Source organism: Eutrigla gurnardus (genome assembly GCF_963514095.1).
Source record: "Eutrigla gurnardus genome assembly, chromosome: 3".
Taxonomy (NCBI): domain Eukaryota; kingdom Metazoa; phylum Chordata; class Actinopteri; order Perciformes; family Triglidae; genus Eutrigla; species Eutrigla gurnardus.
Window position 1 is genome coordinate 25,761,875 of NC_139917.1, and position 20,339 is coordinate 25,782,213.

The following is a 20,339-nucleotide window of genomic DNA, read 5'->3' on the forward strand; positions in this document are numbered from 1 at the left end:
AGAGGGAGCACGAGCTGGAGAGAGGGAGTGCAGGTCAGGAAATCACTAAAATCGCAAAGATTGCTGACCGCAAAGCCATAAAAATTGAAATAACATAAAAGGCTGCCACAAACATACTAAGAGTTAAGCCATCACATCTACATCGGCAAAATGATTAGTCTTACATCTTCCCTGCTATGAGTTGGGAGGGGGGGTTCCTGTGTATGTCTTTGGGGATGGGTTAAGGAGGTAGACCAGCGGGTGAGGACATAGGAAGAAGGGCAGTGGCTATGGATGTAGTGAGGAAGGAGCCACGGCAGTAATTAAGTGTCCGGCTGGGCCCTGGCAGGGGTTGCCACGGCCGCAGGCTATGCTAATGAGCACGCCCGGCGGTCAGGACTGCCTTATTAGCGCCTGCTGGACAATATGGTGGGAGAGACCGCCGGGCCCACGTCTCTGCAAATGACTAACGGTCCTCCCAAGGAGGAAGGTAATTCCATTAATTGGGACACACTGGATCAGGATCGCTTCCCTTCCCTATAATCTCTCACTTGCTTGATCTCTTTCACACCCACGTTTTTTTTTTTAACTTGTTGTATATCCCTCCCGTCATCCCTAACCCTCTCTAATGGGGAATGCAAAAAAAATAAAATAATAATGAATAGATTCCCCTCCCCCACATCATTTTTATGCCATCAATCAGATACATGCTGTGTTTTGCATAAGTTACATGATGATTGCTCCAAAGTACCAACAAGGGTATGGACGAGACACATATAGCAATATGTCATCGAACGGAGCAGGTAACTTACTTTTGATGAACTTCGTTAGTGACACCACTTTTTTCATTAATAAATTAAAATTTAGTGCACATTAGACAAATTGTTCTGCTCTTAAAAGCAGCGCTTCCATATACATGCATACAGAACACATGTAGTGGCAGTAGTGTTGTCAGTCATGATACCAATCTTCCATACGATTCCCTTCCTGAATATCTTCATACGGAGACTGAAATGATACCACTGCAACAATCTAAAACGTCAGGAAAAGTAATGGAATAATGGAACTTTTTTAATTTCTTTATTAATTCAATACGTTTAAATGTATTAATTGAAAAATATACGTGGTACGCAGTATTCTGATGTAACTTCTTTAATAGTTAGCTTTATATTTGCAACCAGACATCGAATTGAATAGCGTTTAATAAGGCTTTTTTCCCCTTCAGCAACAGTTGAGGCAGCGAGCGGTACTGCAGCGTGGGAGACCACTACATCCGTCCAGAACAAAAAGCCACACAGTTTAATAAATTCAGATGACGTTCTGAGAGAACGTGATGAGGCAAAACTGCTAAAATCAATAGACACTGTCCAAGCATAACGGCAAGGTATTGCGGTAACTTCCTAGCATAGGTATAACACGCAACGCTAGTCGTCAAGGTCTTTGCTTTTAGTGGCTTGAAAAATGGACGCAAATTTTTCTTCCATGCAAAAGTATGATAAAGCATTAAACATTCCCCGCTTGTAACTCATGATGTTGCCGCAATGCCTTGACCTAGGAGGGAAAAAATCCTCGTGTGTATTGATCCAGGTTTATGTCAGATGTTAAAACATTCTGAAAAATAAAATGTTTAATTTAATTTCATTTTAACTCTAATGACCCATGTCATCCCGTACAACCGGTACTTTGTGACAAAAATGTACTCATCTTTTAGTTGAAATCTGAGGTGAGGCGATACTCTCAGTGAGGATCAGAGTTCAGGCAGCAGGGCTATATATAATGGCGGTTGAGTCGTATTGAAATGTAGTGCAAATTACCATCTGTGTATTTTCGGCCTTGGCCTCCATGGTTTGTGGGTACTTTGGGCAGCGTGCCAGAGGTGAAACAGGAAGGAGAAGTGTTCTTGGAAGAGAATGAGACGACTGAGAGCCCCAGACCTCTGAAATTCCTCATTGCAGATGAAGTGCACTTTACCCCCTGGTTTATTTTTTCCTTACGCTTTTAGCATCTCACGTTAAAATAAAAACTTGCTAATAAGCTCCAGTGTGTCATCATTATGGACCTAAACTGCTGCAGGGAGAGAAGTGTTTTTTTCCACTGCATCTCTGCAGCATAACTGGCATATTACAAAAGATTGTGATTAGAGGCGTTTACAACTGAACCTGATTAGTGACTTTATTGTTCTGCCCTGAAATGACATACACATTGGGATTAACAAACCTATTTTCCAAAACTCAAAAGTTAAATTCAGTTTAAATGCTGCCAAGCATCACAGTATATGAATTCAGTTCAATTGCAGTGAGCTCTGCAGTCGTGGCTCCTGCAGTTATGGTTAATTTAAAATTTTTCTCACATTCCTGCACAGAGAGTCCATTTCCACTTCACATGCTCCAAAAATCCTAATGCAAATGTGTGAATGCGGTGTGAGATCATTATATCAAGGCCCGTATGAGTAACTAATCGACCAGAAATAGACATGTATATTGCAATTTTTTACTTTTTCATGTCACTGAAGAACACCCTCTGTCACTGAACACAGAAACTACCTCAACAATTATTAGGATTATCATTCTAAAAGATAATCTAGAGCCCAGGCTTAAGGAAAACTGCAATATCCAGCTAATGACACTAATTGGTTGGTGAAACAGGCTAATTTCTGCTGTCACAATCCTAAAAACAGCATCAAAATGTTTAAAACATCTATTACCCATTACACTGTCAAATCCCATCAGTCTAACAATCTTTTGAACTGAGCAAACAAAGGGCAGCCATGTTCTAATCACTATGTCATGCTATCAGAGACTTTCAAAGTCTTACTTGACTATGCAGTATTTTTCTTCTTCAATCATCTACAATGAAACTGAAAAAGCAGGATGATAAAAAAAAAAAAAAAAACACCACAATGGTGCATTCATGTGCCACCCTACAGACGAGGAAAATTACTTCCCAAATCTGAAGTTTGGGATTTTAAAGATCCACTTCCACGAAATCTCAACCTGTGGAAAAACACCGACTTCATTGAGTTATCGCAAACAACCCATCGATGAAATGTTTTAATATGGCATGAGCAGTTACTCTATAGCTTCTATGAATGGGAAAACACCGAAGTAAAGCAAAAATGTCTTGGAAAAACACAGGAATCTAGAAAGAACTGTCCGATGTACTGCACAGAGACATATAGACACCTGGCAGGATTCATAAGCCTGGCCATCACCAAAACAACTTCAACACGTACATGTCTGCGAAAAGATTAGTAAAAAATAGATTTGGATTTTATTTGGAAAAATTGTGTGCTTAGTAACGCATCCCCTGTGAAGGTATCACAACACTTGCATTTCTTAACATGATTCAATTCTTTCTCAATCAAAACACAGAGTTGATTTTGGTTGTTAATGTAAAAATGCTGACTTCCAATCGAAGGGGGTGACTTCGGCAACTTCTGCCTATGGTGACCTCATGGACATCCCCTTCGTAATGACAAAAGGCCATTGTCTTCGGACATACTTGACTGTCAATGGCAGCTATTGGTCAATTGAGAAATTATTTAATGCATAAAATAAGGAGACAGGGATGTCAGTTTTGACGAATACCAGACAAATGAAAGTATTTTTTGATTTTAAACATCATAATCCGATATCACAAATTATTTTAGCAGTCTCGGATTATAAGGATATACAGTATTTTCTACTAGTGTTCGTCATGGATATCATGTGGCTCCGTTTAAACTCAACCAGATTAATCTCACCAACATCAACTGCAATGCGTGTTACATATCCCAAGCACACTGATGAGTCTTTAATCAACATTTCTCCAAGCTACTGGATCCCTGACTAACTCTGAGTCTGATGAGGAACATAAAACACAAACAAAAAGGAGAGAGGACCTGTAACACAGCAGAGAGTCGTGGATTAACTGGCTAATTACAAGGTGAGAAATACTGAAACCAGCATACTGGTATTCCCCGGGCACCGAGCTGGACAGTCAGCTGGCCCTGGGTCAGCATCTCACTGGCTGGTTTTACTGTCAACCACTCTGCCAAAAGGGTTTGTTTTATTTTGAATGACTTATTCACTGCTTGCAGTGTTTTTGGTAACGATGAGTCATGCTTTTTTTATTGGATCTGCTTTACAAGCTGCCATTTGAAAAGAAGATCGCATGTCCAACAAGGTTGTCTTTTATGTAGTTCTCTTTTGAATGAATAAGAAAAGGATACGTTCAGGAAATAACAGCTACAAAAGTACCATAACCAGCACTGCCACCGATTTAAAAAGTAATTTAAAAAATATCTCATGCCAAGGGTCAAATGTAATATGAATTGCGTGGCACACGGCTAGTCTCCTGCTGATTGGACGTCATTAATTGGGTTGTTAGTAAGTAAGTGAACATTTCCTGGTATAATTCTACAAACTGACTGCCAGTGCATTAAGAACATGTTCGTCAGGAAAAAGGTTTCCATCCAAGGAATGCAAGGAAGAAACCCCAAAAAGTTGAGTACATCTGGGTCTTTAACCGCATGGTGTTGGCATAAACCTGCTCTCAGCATTTGAAGTTGTTCACCTAAAAAATAAAAAATAATATAGGTTTGGAAAGTGCCAACTCCTTCTTCTAAATATTTTCATGTTGCATTTTACTAGTTTGTCAATTTGATTATTTTACATACTTCTTTTAAGTGTTTGTTGGTCTATCGTACCATCGCTTGCAGGCTGAAAATACAGTACAATGTTGCTTAAATTTCAATAAAGTCTATCTAAAATATGACATCGTAATATAAAGACATTTGTTGTGGATAAAAGCCAGATGCAGAGTCTGTCTATTACCAGACAGAAAACAGTCCTTTCATTTTTTTAACTGAATGGATGGCTTGCTGCTTTTGACCGGTTGATTTACGCCATAGATTTAGGAACTTGTGTAACTGCACTGTTGTTCTTTATCTATCAGTATATATATATATACACGTAAAATATAATCATTCTTCAAGTTCCCACTGAAGTTAGTAAATAAATAAAAAACAGCTCTCCAAGTGATTTATGTCAACATAATAATTGTTCTTGATAAATGGGTCTCATTGCCTGTGTAGTGTCCAAACACTAGAAAACACAAACGGATCTCTTGATTCTGTGAGAAAGAGCTGTTCAGATTCATCAGCACTCAAGCCGTTCCCTCTCATAGGAATAGGCATATGTGGGTGGCATCCTTCTTTGTGAAAACCGAATACAGGCAAACACATGGAGCACACTTTAAAACACAATATATATCATAGACAAAAAACGTAACTGTTTCTACTCGTACGTGTGTGGGGAAAATGCAAGATATTATGATTTGACACAGTGCTGACAACTACAGAAGTTCTTTTTCTATAAATGATTAATTGCATACCTAAAATTACATTTTGACCAACGTAACCAGATCAATTTGCTGGGCTGCAGTGGTTGTTTTACGGGTTGATGCGTATAATGTTTCCTACAGACGGGTATGGTAACAAACCCAGAAGACAACGTAACCGCTTTATTACAGCCTTCTATGGCGACATACGTTTTTTTTTCACAATTTCCTCCTCTGAAAACACTGAGTAATTAGCATATGCCTGGAACTGTTCGACTAATATAAACTCCCTCGCGTATTGGCTTTCTATCGGGCAAAATTGTCTCCAACACTGCTCTGATTACCATTTCATGTGACTTTGAAAAAGTACTGATCACAAGCCACTTGACATACCAGATCCCGTAAACGTGTCTTCCGGTAGAGAAAGTAACCTCATTCAACCAAGCAATGGATGTCGCGCTAGCATTCTCAAGCAGACGGGGTACATTCTTTGGAACAAGTGCAAAAAGAACAGGCCATCGCCCTGCTGCGTAGTTTTCTGGCATACTGAAGCTCCTCGCAGAGGTGATTGTGTGTCTGTGGAAGAGAAGTGAGAGAGAGAGAGTGGGAGGGTGGAAGGTGGGAGTGTGTACAGCGTCCATGTATTGTTTGTAAATCACCCTACTGGCAAAAGGGACACTCGGCTTTATAGCAGCCAGTCCACCCAGGGATACAAAGCGAGGTCCGGTGGGAGGTGGGGGTAGAGTGAGAGGTAATTCTATATGTGCATGCATGTATGTAAGGGGACAGTGTGTTAGAGCCATGCAGGCAGTGTCTATTAGAGACACTTAGAATGGACGGCGAGGGAGAATGAGCGGAGAAGCAGGGAAGACGAAAGTGGGAGGGAATCTGGAGAATTGAGGGGGAGGGGGGGAAAGATGCCTTTTTATATGGTGGTATTGCTTTGACGGCTGCTTGGCAGAGGCGCCCAAGGCAGTGCCTGCTTGGATTTTAGCCTGTCACTTAGGACAGGGACACTAATCAGGATTTGTCCCGGTCCCTACCCCGGGAAAGGGGGGAGCACTTTCAGGCCATTATTTAAAAAAAAAAGGAAAAAGAGGGAGCAAGAGAGGGAGAAGAATTGCGGTGGCACAGCAGGAAATGCTAACCGCTAACCTCATTTACATGCAGGTCCAGGGAGACTGTGGGGGGGGGGGGAGCTTATTCCGTTTCCAATCTCCATGTTAAATGCTGGCCAGGGCAGCTGATGGGAATGAGAGGCATTGTTCGGCCCATGCTGCTTCTCTGTTACGCCAATACCTGCCTTGCTTCCTTCAAGGTATAAAAAAGACATTTCCTCAGTAATTTTAACCCCCCACCTGAAAGATACATGAACTTGACATGCGATGTATGCAGCTGTTTACGTTGTTCAGACTGTGTGCTGCAGCAGCCAGCCCTCATAGGTATATCTGTTCTGTCATAACCAGGTTGTGACCTGAGGCTGCCGCATTCAAAGCCATCCTTCACCCACTGAGTCTGTTCTGTGGCATAATGATTGCTATGACAACCATCACTTAAAGCCATGGGTAGGTGGAGGAGAGATGTCAGCTTCTCGTCTACTCTTCTGATGATCTCATTTCTGGCTGGCAGGTACAACAAGGTCAAACCACTGAAACTGGAAAAGTGGCTGCTTGCTACATGCAAATGACAGAACCGGGTTTCCAAACAATTACACTGGCCTGTCCAAATCAACATGGGCTGAGCCCTGAGCAACACAAGGTGGGGAGGGGAGTCAGAAAATGAGATGTGGAGGGAGGGGTGACTGTCTTTGGCCAGCTATGCACAAAGTCTGACTGTGCGTGCCAAATGAGGTTTTTAAACGTTTTTTTTTTTTCTGGGAGGATTTGTGCTAATCTAGAAAAACCTTCTGGAGGAAGTGCAAATACATCTGCCACTGACCACTCCCCTGTAGAGTACGAGGGATTAATGACATGGCAATCTGAACCAACATGGCCCCCATTCAAAATACTCGTGGGGAGTCGGGAGCATACGGCCAATCATGAGCGGAGCCATCAGATTCAGTTCATTTTACAATAGCTGGCTACCTGCAACCACTCATTCATTATCTTAGTCCGCTAGTTTGTCCAGCTTCATTTGTTCCTACGTATGCCATCGGTGCTTACAGGTACCATAAACTACAGGGCTCCTCGCTCAGAATGAAATATCCAGTGATTAGCTAATCTCATTAGCATCACAAGGACAAAATCAAGTGACCAAATGCCCTTGGTAAACAATGAAAAGGATGAGACCCGAGTCACATCGTTCGTTTTAATGCACTCGGAGATGCTACGACCACATTGTGCAAATGGGGAAGCCTCCTCCAGAACACTGAATTAGTCAAGACGCTCACCTGCATTTTCAGCCTCATAAATAACCTCGCACGGCACTGACAATGGCTTTCTCCGAGATGACATCACATCAATGATTTTAACTTCTCTGGATTTTTGTCCCGGAGCCAAACACTTCCACTCTCCTTTTAGAGGTGATATATCGTTTCCCTAGAGAGCTGTCACTGCCTTATGGTTCTACTATCCTGTGTCTGTAACGGCCCACCCCTCCCTCTGTGTACTTTTAATCTTCCTATAAAACTGATCCTACTTCCCAAAAAGCTGCAGACGCACAGTTATTAGCCCGGCTAGTTAAAGACATTAGCCCGAGTCTTGCTCTCGACTGCCTAAATGTGCAATGTGGAAACACTTCCACACAAAGGGGAGAGAAGGGTTAGCCTGACTATTGCACTAAAGGCTAACTGGAGCCAGGGTGTGCTTGAGAGAGAGAATCTGTGTGCATGTGTGTGAGAGGCCTCCTGCCCTACTCTACCCACACAGGAAGTGAGGTCATCTCATAGCACTGCGCTGTGCAGAGTGCATTCAGCGAGAGCGACATAGATCAACGTGTTGGCCAAAGGCCATTTTAATTTTCCCTCTGGCAAAATATACATACCCTGACGACCTACACTGGATTACTACATTTCAAAAAGCAGCTTTATGAAACAGTATAATATGCTAAAGCAGTGGGTTAGGTTAGGGACAGTCAAAAAGCAATAACCAAAGCAGAATGCATAGCCAAAACTCTTAAAACTTTAAATTTCAAGTTAAAGTTGCATACATGCTAAACAAAAAAAAAATCTTCACAGCCCCCCCAGGCGATGGTCTGCCTTCTAAGACAATTGAAGAAGTTCTTTATCTCTATACGATGTAATTTCTGTGTCTTTCTTGGAGTGAAACGTGAGACGGAGTCCAATAATAAATCACATCCCTGTTTAGAGCAGGCGTCTGGCACGACTGGCCAGCTTCAGTTCCCCAGACCACCACCTCCTCCACTGCCGCCGCCTCCTCCTCCTCCTCCTCTCCTCTCATGCTCTCCATCCCTCATGCCTGTTAAAGGCTTGTCCTGCAGGGCCTGGATGCACTTGTGTGGTACAACAACAGAGAAACCGCCCAAAGCTCTTAACAGCTCTTCCTCTCCACTTCCTCCCTCCCTCCATCTCCACTGCTACCACCACCACCACCAGCTCCTCTCTCCCTCTCCACTCTGCTCTGTCTTTCCCAGCTGCACCGGCGAGCTGTTCTGTATGAACTGCTGCCAGCTGAAAGCCTGCTACTCCTGTGAGATTGCTATTACTCAGTGCAAGCAGGGCTCTGCGTAGCCAAAGGGCTGCTCTCCGAGCTGTAGATCTCCATGTTGTGACTTGTCAACACGGGAAAAATCGTTACCAAGGCTGAGGCACTTCCATTCCACACAGAGGGGGATCTGATTGAGGCCAGGCAGACAGGCAGGTACTGTACTGGAGGTATTAGGACAAATACCGTTACATGACTTTGTGCTGCAGAGGCACTTTGAATTTATTGAATAACACACACCTGAAGAAAAACGAAAATAGATTTCCACAGTGAATTTTAACTTTAGTGATATAATATTAAGTAACTTAATAAATCTGATGTTTTCATCTGAGATACTTCTTAAAAATTGGCCATTTCAGGGATGTTTTTTGTTACAATTTGAACTAAACTGGAGTGGAGTACTAGAATTTACTTTGTAAAGCTGCCAGGAGAAAATAGAAAAATTCTTCCAGCAAGAGCAAGTATTTGAATGAACTGTACGAATGTTTTTGTTACTTGAACAGAGAATACCTGAGTATTAATATATTATTCATTAAAACTTAACTGCACCACTGTTTTAACAGAATTGACAAAATAAAGTTATAAATCTGGCAAAAGTTGGTATTCAAATATGATTCAGATTAAAAAGCCAGCCCGAGGTAAATGAAATCAGTCTGTCAAACTCCCCCTGCATATTATCCTTGTACATAATACTCTTTAACAACCAAATAAATATATTCAAAATGGTCAACGCTTGAAGCACAATATTATCCAATAAAAGATGCTTTGTCACTTTTTTTGCTGTGATCATTTAAAAAACTTGAGGTAAGCTGCCTTCTGACTTGTGGGACATAACTATCTCCTTATGTGCACATATTAACACACGACCAGCTCTTCTACTGAAAACACACTTGTGTTGCTAAATTATTAAACACTCAGGTCTCCCCTCGAGTGACCTCAAACCTATTCTTATCAGCAACATTTGTGTGGTTTATGGAACAAGATAAGAACAGCTATTTCGGGCTGGGAGTCACGTTCATCTTATATAATAAAACCCAATATCCCAAATAATTTCCGCTATCATGGGTAGAACAAAACAGACACAGGTTTTGACACCTGATCCACTACTTGTTGCTGTGGGTTGCTATAATTCACCAGGAATCCTAATGCTCCGAAACAGAAGATGTACACAGAACAAGAGGGTCTCCGAGCTTTGGCTTCTCCATTCCTTTTGCCACACAACTAGCACACCATCAAAGAAATTCTGACAAGACAGACTGCACTTATTCAACTCCCGGGGCACACTCACATACTGTGACCACCTCTACAAAACAACAGTTGTGAATTTTCAAACTCCTGACATAAGAATCACATTTTACTGACTGGTGGAAATAATCCGACTTTATTATCTAGCTGGGATTTATTAGAGGCGAGAAAGTTCTCTGAGGCTATGACATCTCAAGAAGATGCCTTTGGAAACAACGCGGATATGACAGTTATGAGAAGGTCTCGGATGCATTTCATTGTGCATCCCCGTGTAGCATACTGATGATAAACTGATAAATAAATGATCCTTGAATTTTAATTTCCTGGGACGCGTGGTGAAAATCTGGCTAGAGTAAAACAACGAAGTACCGGACCCAGATATACAACATACTTTTCCGTTATAATAATAATAATAATTGAATTTATATAGCGCCTTTCATGAAACCCAAGGACGCCCATTGGTATGAGTGTACTCAGGAGGTCCCAAATGATAACTTAATAAATGTCAAACGTAGCTGTGACACTCACAACTACACAAAGATCTCCGCCGATGCTCAATTTCCAAGGCAACAGTTCTACAGTGACACGACAAGGTGCTACGTAAAATAAGCGGGCACTCAAATTCAAATGAATTATTCAACGGATATGTGAAAGAGGCAAACCTGAGGAAATTCCTATTTCATCGTATTCTTGGGTAACAGAGTACAGAGCCACAGAGAGCTTCAACAAAAACAAAGAAGAATTTGTATTTAAGTTCTATTAAACCTGAGATGTATCAGTCACATGATGATAAACCAGCCCCTGCTGCTTATGTGCCTTGCAAATTGTCTAGAGTGGCAAACAAGGTTAATTTAATCCAACAACCAGTTTATTCACATCAGTGTTTTTATTCATTATCGAGCAAAACCCAAAAGACGGTACAGTTTGGCGACTGAGTGTTGAGTAAAATCCGGTTTCTCTGCTCTCTGTGACTGTATATGGCGAGCAACGCGTCCACCACCTTTCCCCTGCCCTTTAATTCATTTCTAAGTTAAAGCCTGTGTATCATTACTCGCTTGAGCTCCACTCGCCCGACACCGCCAGAGCACCCAAGCCCCATCAACTCCTAGTGGGGGGTGGGGGACGCAGTGGCGGTGGTGAGGTACGGGCTTCTTGGCAGAAATTCCCCACAAATGTTATGCCAAGAGCGAAATGGAAACCTCCTTTAATTTTCCTCTCCTCTTAATCCAATGTTTTTCGAGCCCCAGCCCCACCAAGGTCATTATAATCATAGCAAGTGGAAGGGAGCCAGTGACCCGCCATTACGGTAAGGTAGAGAGCCACCCAGTCAGTCAGCTATTGGCTGACGAGGAGGAGCTAATATCCGTCTAGAAATGTAAAGAAAAAAATCCATCTCAAATGTGGATTACCAGTGGATTGGTAAGAAGAATACGAACGTCCCTCCCAATACACTTAAGGTTGTGCTCCCTTTAACATGGACTCTCTCAGCCTATATTCTTCACATACTCACCCATTTACGTTGAAAGACTTGAGAAGTGTTGAAAGGTTTGAGCTAATGAACAGCTAAATGTACATTTATTTGGATTCAAAAAACTATTCTGATTATTCAAGCCTTCTGACTAATTCAATGTCGTCTTTTTTCAAAGTCAGAAACACAAAACAGTGAATCTTATTTACACTAAGGCTAACTTTAAAGAGTGCAATAATAAGGCGGTGGAAATTACACAAACAATAACACACTGCAAGGTCATAAAGAATGGCGGTTTTCATTGTGGCACCAAAGGTCATGTTTACTTGTCAGAGTGAAGGCGCCATACTGTACGGTGACCTCCATAGCCAGCTTATGTACCCGTACACACAAACACAAACGCACTGTTCACTCTCACATGCGTGCGCGTGTGCACACACACACACACACTTAAAGAATAGTCTCCACACACAAGCTGCATCACAGACAATAAGACGGTGCACGCTGGGGCTACACAACCCATATATCTGGGTCTGCACTAAGATAAAGCACCTCCAGCATTAAAGCCAGTGTATTAGCTTGCCCTTTTTCACCACAGATGAAGAGATTTGAAGCTCGATATTGTGCTCGTTGGCTGGCACACCACCGGGGTGTTGTTGGACTGAATAATGAAAACACACAGACTGACAGCGAATGGCACGAGGTGACACTTCCATTCTGGAGTGGGAAGATCCAAAACAAAGCGCAAAAAGCTTCTGACAAATTCATGCTTCCCAGTGACAGTTTGTTGACTGCGGAGGGAAACAATTGCTAAACCAGTGAAGGCTTTCATTTAAACCCGGGAACACAGGCACAGCGGCGCTCCAGTACATTGCCTACACAGGAGTACAGTACATGATTTCAGATATGTGGGCGGAGGGTATTTTTATTCCAGACCAATTACAAAGCGGCTTAATTGAAGGTTGACATGGGCTTCCGTTTGGTCTCCTTGCCCAAAAGGCAGAATACTGAACTTCATGTTTGACTGATCCAGGGAGTATAATGAGGATGCCGCGTGGGTACAGCTTCAGTAAACACAACCTCATGCATTTTAATTGTTAGATCTCACTGTTTTTCCTAATATGTAAATTTTTTTAAGTCACAATCAAACTGGTTTAGCCTATTAATTATTTTACATTTGAAACTAAATAAGTCTTTCCATAAATAGTTGAATCACTATAAACTACTTAAAATTCTAGTCGTAAAAATTAAACCCCAATGTACATTTCAGTGTTGGAATGGGCAATTAATTGCCATTTCCCAAGTTGGGCAACTACAGTAGGTGCTGAAACGTGATTTTGTGTCTTCTATATTTCAAGTTTGCTATATCGAGTCAAAAACAAGAGTATACGTCCCCGTTCACGCAGGGCTGGACAGAAACGGGTAGCCATTGGCAACCATTTTAAGAAACTGGCATCCGATTCTTGTTCCTTGGCCGCCATCAGTGGCAACCACTTTAAGGACGACTAGAAAATGAGAAGCATATTTTCAGTTTCAGCAACTAAACGCCGATGTCTGGTTGCCAGTCTGGCAACCACTTTTAAAAGTTAGTGTCGAGCCCTGTACCTCAATGCAGATTAAACAACACACTTGTTTTCTAATTTGGAAGAAAATAAAAGTACAACTTATCAAACTATAAGCCATATGGTATTCTTCATCCAATCACAAGCTAGTGTATGAACTAAAAGTGAAATTCAGGAGGAGGCTCCCTGTTTCAGGGCCTGAAAACAGCATGCACTTCATGATTACACTGCACAGTATATCATGACCCTGTTCTGTGCAGTTCAACCATACAGCTTACGTTCTCCTTATGCAGCATATCACTGTCCACTGCCTACCTCCCTGTCACACACACACACACACACACACACACACACAGTACTGTCACCCAGTCCCCACCTCTATGCCTCCCAGCCAAACGCTGCCGTTTTCCCAAGTTCAACCCTAGGTCAAACATCTGAGCAGCAGATCAGTGAATATTACAACAACAACACACAAAAAAGCAGTATCTGTGTATATCGTGTGAAGCTGCGGGGATGATAATTCTGTTACGTACATTTGATTAAATATGTCAGATGAATTAAACTGTTATTAAACAGGTGCGGCGGGAGCTTCCTCAAAACCCTTTGGAATTAAAAAAAGGTTTAACTATGCAAGCAAACAGAGTCAAAGAGACACTTTAAAAGTGCCTTTTTTTCCCCTCTTTTTATTTTTTTAAATGACTGCTGGCTATGATGAACAGCTGGCTCGGTCTGACATTTAAGAAATGAAGAAGACGGTGTCATGAGCTAAATGTATCAAGTCGTTGTTGATTTAAAGATGAATCACTCAATTATTCATTGCATTTGCATACCAAAATATGACTAACTGAGCCGTTTGCTTAAGCGTGCATCGAGCAGAAATGATCAAGAGCAGAAAATGTCACATCTCGGATATTTCCTTTAATAGTCGCTGTCATTGGCCCGCCGCCGTCTGAGCGATCCCCTAGTGGCCGCGGGGTGTAACTGCAGCGTTTTCTTTCTTTTTCCCCCCCCTGAGAACTGATAAAAAAAGGCACACACAATGCGAATATCCAAAGATAGAGAGGGGTCAAACGTACTTAAAGTAAAACACACCTTCCCTAACCAGGGTCCGACTACAGCAGGGGGTTCACAATAATAGGGGTTTTCCTGCTGCGACGCGGCAGTTTATTTCGAGTAACGTTAGCGGAGCAGAACTGTCGTTTCCCCTTTTCTGAACCGCGTTATTGATCGGAGTCTGTCTGCAATGAATGGCTGCAAAAAGGGAAGAGGGGGGGGGGGGGAGAAGAAGAAAAAAAAAAGCCTGAACTTCAGGTGACCGACCGTGGCTCTGACATAGCCTGCATGCAGACTGGGAGGGGTACAAAAAATAATATATTGGCATGGGGAGGGTAAAAAAAAAAAATCTAACAACTACACACACTTTTTTTTTTTTAAAGTCGACGACAAAACAAACGCGAACAAAATTCGGCAGCAAAAAAAAAAGAAGAAAAAAAAAACTGAGGCGAAAGTTACACGTTTTACAGCCGAGGAAATGGAAGTTTAGCGAGCGGTGCTAGATAGCGCTGAAGCTAACTAAGAACACGGGGGGATCGGGAGCCAGACTCCGGCTCGTCTGATCCGACTGACCCTTCATTTTATTGCAGCCAGACTCCCAGATCCTCCCCTTTCTACCCGAAAAGCGACCTAGCAAGAGGCGAACACGTTACCGAAAAGGCTCGGCCGTTATTCCCTCACACACACACACACACACACACACACACAACACGTATGCCTACTGACCGCAACCTTTAGCGGAACCGGACCTCTATCGATTGTACTCTTAATAAAAAGCCACGTATCATTTATCCACTCAACTGCCTAGCTAACGTTGCCCATCGCCAACAACATGGCTGCCTCGCTCGGACCTAAAAAAAAAAAAAGGGGAGAAATAACCTACGCCGAGTCTTTTGTCTGTTTCACCTCTTTAACCCTAAACTACTGCGCAAAACACACGGAGAGCCGTTAAAATGGAACAAATCGAGTGAACGACTTACGTGAAGGCAGGCGCTTGGGTTGCTCCTGCTTCCTCCTTGGCATTTTCCCCCGTTTTTAGTCACATTCTCGTCCTTGTTTGGGGATAAGAAGAAAAAAGGTTTTTCCCATTGAGACTGGAGGCGCCAGTGATGGCAGGGACTTGGTCGTGCACCTGGCTTTGCTCGGTTTAAAGTGTATTGTTGGGGGGGGGGGGACGGGAACACACAGGCGGAGGAGGTGCCGCTGTTGTTGTTGCCTGTGTCTTGACTATGGCTGCTCTCGGTGCAAGTGTGTCTCCGAGCCCCTAACTAACACTAATGCAGGGATCAAAGGGCAGCAACAGCAGAGCAGACGCACACGCGCGCACACACTCACTCACTCGCGCGCGCACACACACTCAAACATGCTCTTTGCGCGCACGCTCACATTCGAGGAGCTCGCCCCCGAGAGAGCAGCGGACGGACAAGGTGCCCCCAAGCTTTCAGGGTGCTGAAAAGAAAATGTATTTGGAAAAAAAAAAAAAAAAGAAGAAGATGAAGAAAAAAAAAAAAAAAAAAGGGTACAAATCAGCAGACAGACCTTATTGATCGAGTCGAATCACGTTAACGGAATGAATTTAATTCCCTTCGAAATAGTAGCTGTAATGGTGAGTGACGATCATGATTTATGCGATAATGCGAATTATTCCGGTATGAATGTACGCGTCCATGTGATGAGACCCACAACGCAGACGCGTGTTAAACATGGACCCAGCTCGCTTTAGCATCACAGACAATGGACCGCTATGACCAAATCTATATTTTAATTAAAAGATAAGTATTCCAACTGCAGCATGGTGACTATTTAAATGCTTTAATAGCATTTTAGAAGGGCTTATATTGACTGGATGACTTATAACTTTACACCGTGATTTTTTCAAACGTATTACATATTTATTGCTATGTAATTGTAATACCAACAATACTTTATTTTTTAAAATATATATATTGGTATTATTATAGTATATCCAGGGTATTTATATTATGAAAGATACATTTCAAACCTTAATTTTATTATACCCACTCTTCCTCCTGAGAAAGTTTCTACTAGTCTGCCATTTCTACTATATAAAAGTTGCATGAAGAAAAACAACCGAAAGCTGCAACTTCAATTGTAGAATAATGAATAATAATAATAATAAAAAACATTCATTATCAAACACCTCATATTTTAATTTGGTTTATTTCTATCATCTCCTCCCCCTCCATCTCCTCACCTCACATTCATGCATGTCAAGCTGCTCATTTAAAAACTGCCTGCTGAGTTAAACCTAGAATTTGTCTATTAAAAGAATCAGTTGAATGTGAACCAGTAACAAATCAGGTGGGGGACCATAACAGGTGTCAGTGTCAGAGAAAATGTCCAACACCTTATCTAACCCAAATGTAGTCATCTCCTCATCAAAGTTGAGGGACCAAAACTGGCCAGAGCTGAATCCTCCTCCCGCTCAGCTGGGTGTTGGGGCTTTTTCACAGCGCAGGCTGTCCCCCACTCCCTGCTGTTGGACTCCTCCAGGCTGCGTTCTGTTGGCCCGCCGCGTTCTTTCACACCTCGGCCCGCGTGTGAGGAGAGCTGTGTCTTCATCCCTCCATCCCTCCATCTTTCCATCCTCCAGTCCTCCTCCTGCGATGCCTTCCACCCACCCCCCCACCCCCCCAGTGGAGGCGCAGGAGGCTCGTTACCGTGGCAATTAGTGAAAAGCCCAAATTAGCCCTCTTGGCTGTCCACAGGTGACAAAGACACTTTGCATTTCTGCTAATTAGGAAACAGAACAACATGATTAAACGGGGCCTATCAGGAAGGAGAGTGGACAAACATGTTCCACAAATAGAAAACAGTTATATATTATTGCATCTCCTCCGTGAAATTATTAAGACATCCCATTAGTTGTTTGTTTTTTTTCTTCTTTTCCATTTGCGGGGAGGATAATGCCGGGTTGTGATACTGAATATTATAATGGTTTACATTACAATCTTAATAGACTTGAGTGGACGCGTTTGTGTTTGTGCGTGCGTGACAGCTGTGTTTCTCACCTTCACCTGCAGATGGATAGTCTCGCCGCTCCGACCACAGAGTGGACAAGCTGCTACGAGGGGAGACGGCTTTTTGCATTTCTTGCACATTGTGTTTCTGTCAGCACAAATATACATATGGCAAGACCTCTGGATGATTTCACTAAGTACCTCAGGGAAAAGAAGTACTCAGATATGTACTATAGCTCTGCTGGTTACACATTCAACTCCGAGGAGTTCTAAATTGAACAGTTTGTCCAACATATGTGTTTGTGATGCTGGTGCACAGAAATACAGGAAAGATGGAAAAGCTGACTGAGTTTCTGGTTCGGTTACCGGGTCCATAACATGTATTGCAGTGCCAGCAACATTTTTAATATTTCACTAAATCATTGTTATGCAGCAGCTCTGGTTTGTAAGTCTTGATGAATCTGCTGATGAATGTTGTTGTTCTTGTGGGGTCTCTAGATTTCTGAGATGTTTATGCCCACAAATTTCATATTAACAATCCTAGGGAAGCTGAAAATGGCCCTGCTGGATGGCCTAATCAGTGCTAAAGCTTACTCAGTGTATCATCCCGTTGCTTATTACACCACATTAGCGGTGATTAATGACAGAAAACTCCATATAATATCAGACTTCATTTACTCGGCTGACTTATTCCAGATGCAAAAAAAAAAAATAACTTCTGCATCTAGTGCCATAACTTCCACTAAACGTTTTCATGAAGACAAAATAATCTTCACTGGTTTATTAGTGTTGGTCTTGAGGTGTGTTTTCGTCCCCAGTTGTAGTTTGGTCACTATGGGGGAGGTCACAGCCTGTTCTCTGACCCTGACAATGCCAGGCAGCTGAGGTAATGCTGGCAACAGGACAGTCTGCTGATAGTAGCCATGGCAACGCTGACATGACCTCACTCAGGGTTGAACCTAAAGGTCATTTCTCATAGCTCCGGGGGAAGAGTGCTCCAGCTTTATTACCAGTGATGCCGCTCAAATTTCCCGGCTGGAACAGTGTGCGCTTATACACACACATATACAAAAGAGCCCTCAAATAAAGGCACAATAAGTGCTGTGCATTTGTGCTCTGCTTATCTAACAAGGTAAACATATAGAACGTACTCAAAGTCGATAAGAATGGTTTCCCCTCACCAATAACCTGGCTCAGGTTTCCCCCCCGCTTTGAAAAAAAAAATGGCTCATATTGTCAGGCATTATTACTACTTATTAAAATGGTTCCCTATAGTGGTACAACAGTTAGTGGGGGCTAAATGAGTTTCAGGTGCTTCGGCGGGAAGGATGGAGCAGACTGGAGAGAAAATCAGCTAACTTGCTCATGTGCCTTGGGGGCAAACTGAACATTCTCCAGTATCTCTCAGTTCCTGCCTCCCCTCCGTTGCCGTGGTTCCCCCCGTCCTGTGCTGTGCGGGCGAGGCTTGGTTGGGCTAACGTTAGGCACGGCCAGTCAGATGTTGCCCTGGGGTAAACAGAAACATCTGTCCCCTGCCCAGCCGTGACTGTCGCTGAGTGATAAATCCTGGGGTGGCTTGTGCCAGTGCTGTCCGCCGTGCCACCTGTCCCCCCACTCCTACACAATATCCCCAACCACACGCACACACACACACACACACGCACACACTTCACCCTATTTGCACTCGTTCGCCTTCATCCTGACAGTGTGACAGAAGCAGGTGGTTCACACCCTTTTTGCCCTCTGGCCTTCTACGCTCTCGTCCTCGGGTTGGCACATTTAACGCAGGGAGCTAGAAGGGTTGTCGCCTCTAGCAAATACCAGCGGAGAGATCCCTGTAGGTTATTCAGCGGCGGTCCGAGGGAAACTCAAAAAGCCTGTGGCAGTCGTTTTCTTTAATCAGACATAAAGTCTGTAGATCAGATCAACTTCACAAGAGGTCAACAACAAAAAAACACAACAACATCAGAGAGTGCTGGGGATTTTAGAGGATGTGACTTCAATGGCAGTGATTTTTTAAAAACTTGTTTAAGGATCATTACGCTGTAACCCATGTGACCTTCTTGTAAATTCAGTCGGACAAAAGCCTGGACACACTCTGACAGGATAGACCTACTTTCTCTTTCTGTCATGTGTTGCTCTCCTGCTACCACTTCCTCTCTCTGCTCTATACTACTTTTACTAAAGTGACAGAGGCAGGTGGCCAACTTCCTGCTCTTTGACCTTCAACAGTTTCCCCACAGTAAGAAGACAAACACACACACACACACACACACACAGAGAGGAGGAGGAGTCTAGGTTGGCCTGGGTGAACTGGGGCAGAGGTCTTGCAAAAAAGCCTTGGAGGGAAGCAAAGGTCCTTCCACACAGGGACAAGAGTTATTTTAGCGGTGCCAAACCTGACAGGCTGAATGATAATCCCCGCAGTGCCAACGCCAATATGCACCACAGAAAGAAAGAGATATGCACGGATCAAATGCAGCCAACTCAAATCTGAATAAAAACAGAAAGGAAGTGGTGCACTGATTAGTGCCACACAGCTCTAAAAACACTATTCAGGCAGTTTGCATACTGATTTGCAGTACTTCTTTTTTTTTTTTTACAGAAAGTCACAAAGCACTAGGACAGTAAAACTGTCTGCGAGCTTCCTCTAAATCGTTTTTTTTAATCCCAGAGGCTGTGTGAGCAAAAATTATTATAATATAGAATATAATAATCACAAAAAGTGTTATTCAAAACAGCTATTCAAATGCCCACCCTCCTGCCCTTGGCTGCTTGACTATCTTTTTTTCTTGCCTGAATTTATCGAGCAAAAGGCCAGTGATAAATTCTTTATGCCTTTTAAAATAATATCAAATGAAAGAGCCCTTCACCACTCAGAACGTGTGTTCATTTGAGCCGCGCCTTCGGCCTTCGTGCACATCTGTGTCTATGATTTGCATGTTTGTTTTACGCCCTCCATGTGTGTGTACCCCCGCTGATTAATGTCACTCCGTATCGCAACGGAGCGTGCTGAACATGTTCGGATATCTGTAATGCGTTACCAGTCTCAGCTTGATTTTATTGCCAT

The 20,339-nt window shown here is 42.8% G+C and overlaps 1 protein-coding gene across 2 annotated transcripts in view; it reads right to left on the minus strand.

Annotated features, from left to right (window-relative positions):
* Positions 1–15,773, minus strand: part of znf827 (zinc finger protein 827) — a 62,693-nt gene extending 46,920 nt beyond the window's left edge. The window contains exon 1 of one of the 2 annotated variants that reach the window (XM_084005727.1): positions 15,269–15,773. In XM_084005727.1, coding sequence (XP_083861853.1) covers positions 15,269–15,311 — 43 coding nt within the window. In that variant the 5' untranslated portion in view covers positions 15,312–15,773. The remainder of the gene's footprint in view (positions 1–15,268) is intronic. The other variant, XM_084005728.1, reaches the window with a different exon arrangement.
* Positions 15,774–20,339: the final 4,566 nt, after the last annotated feature.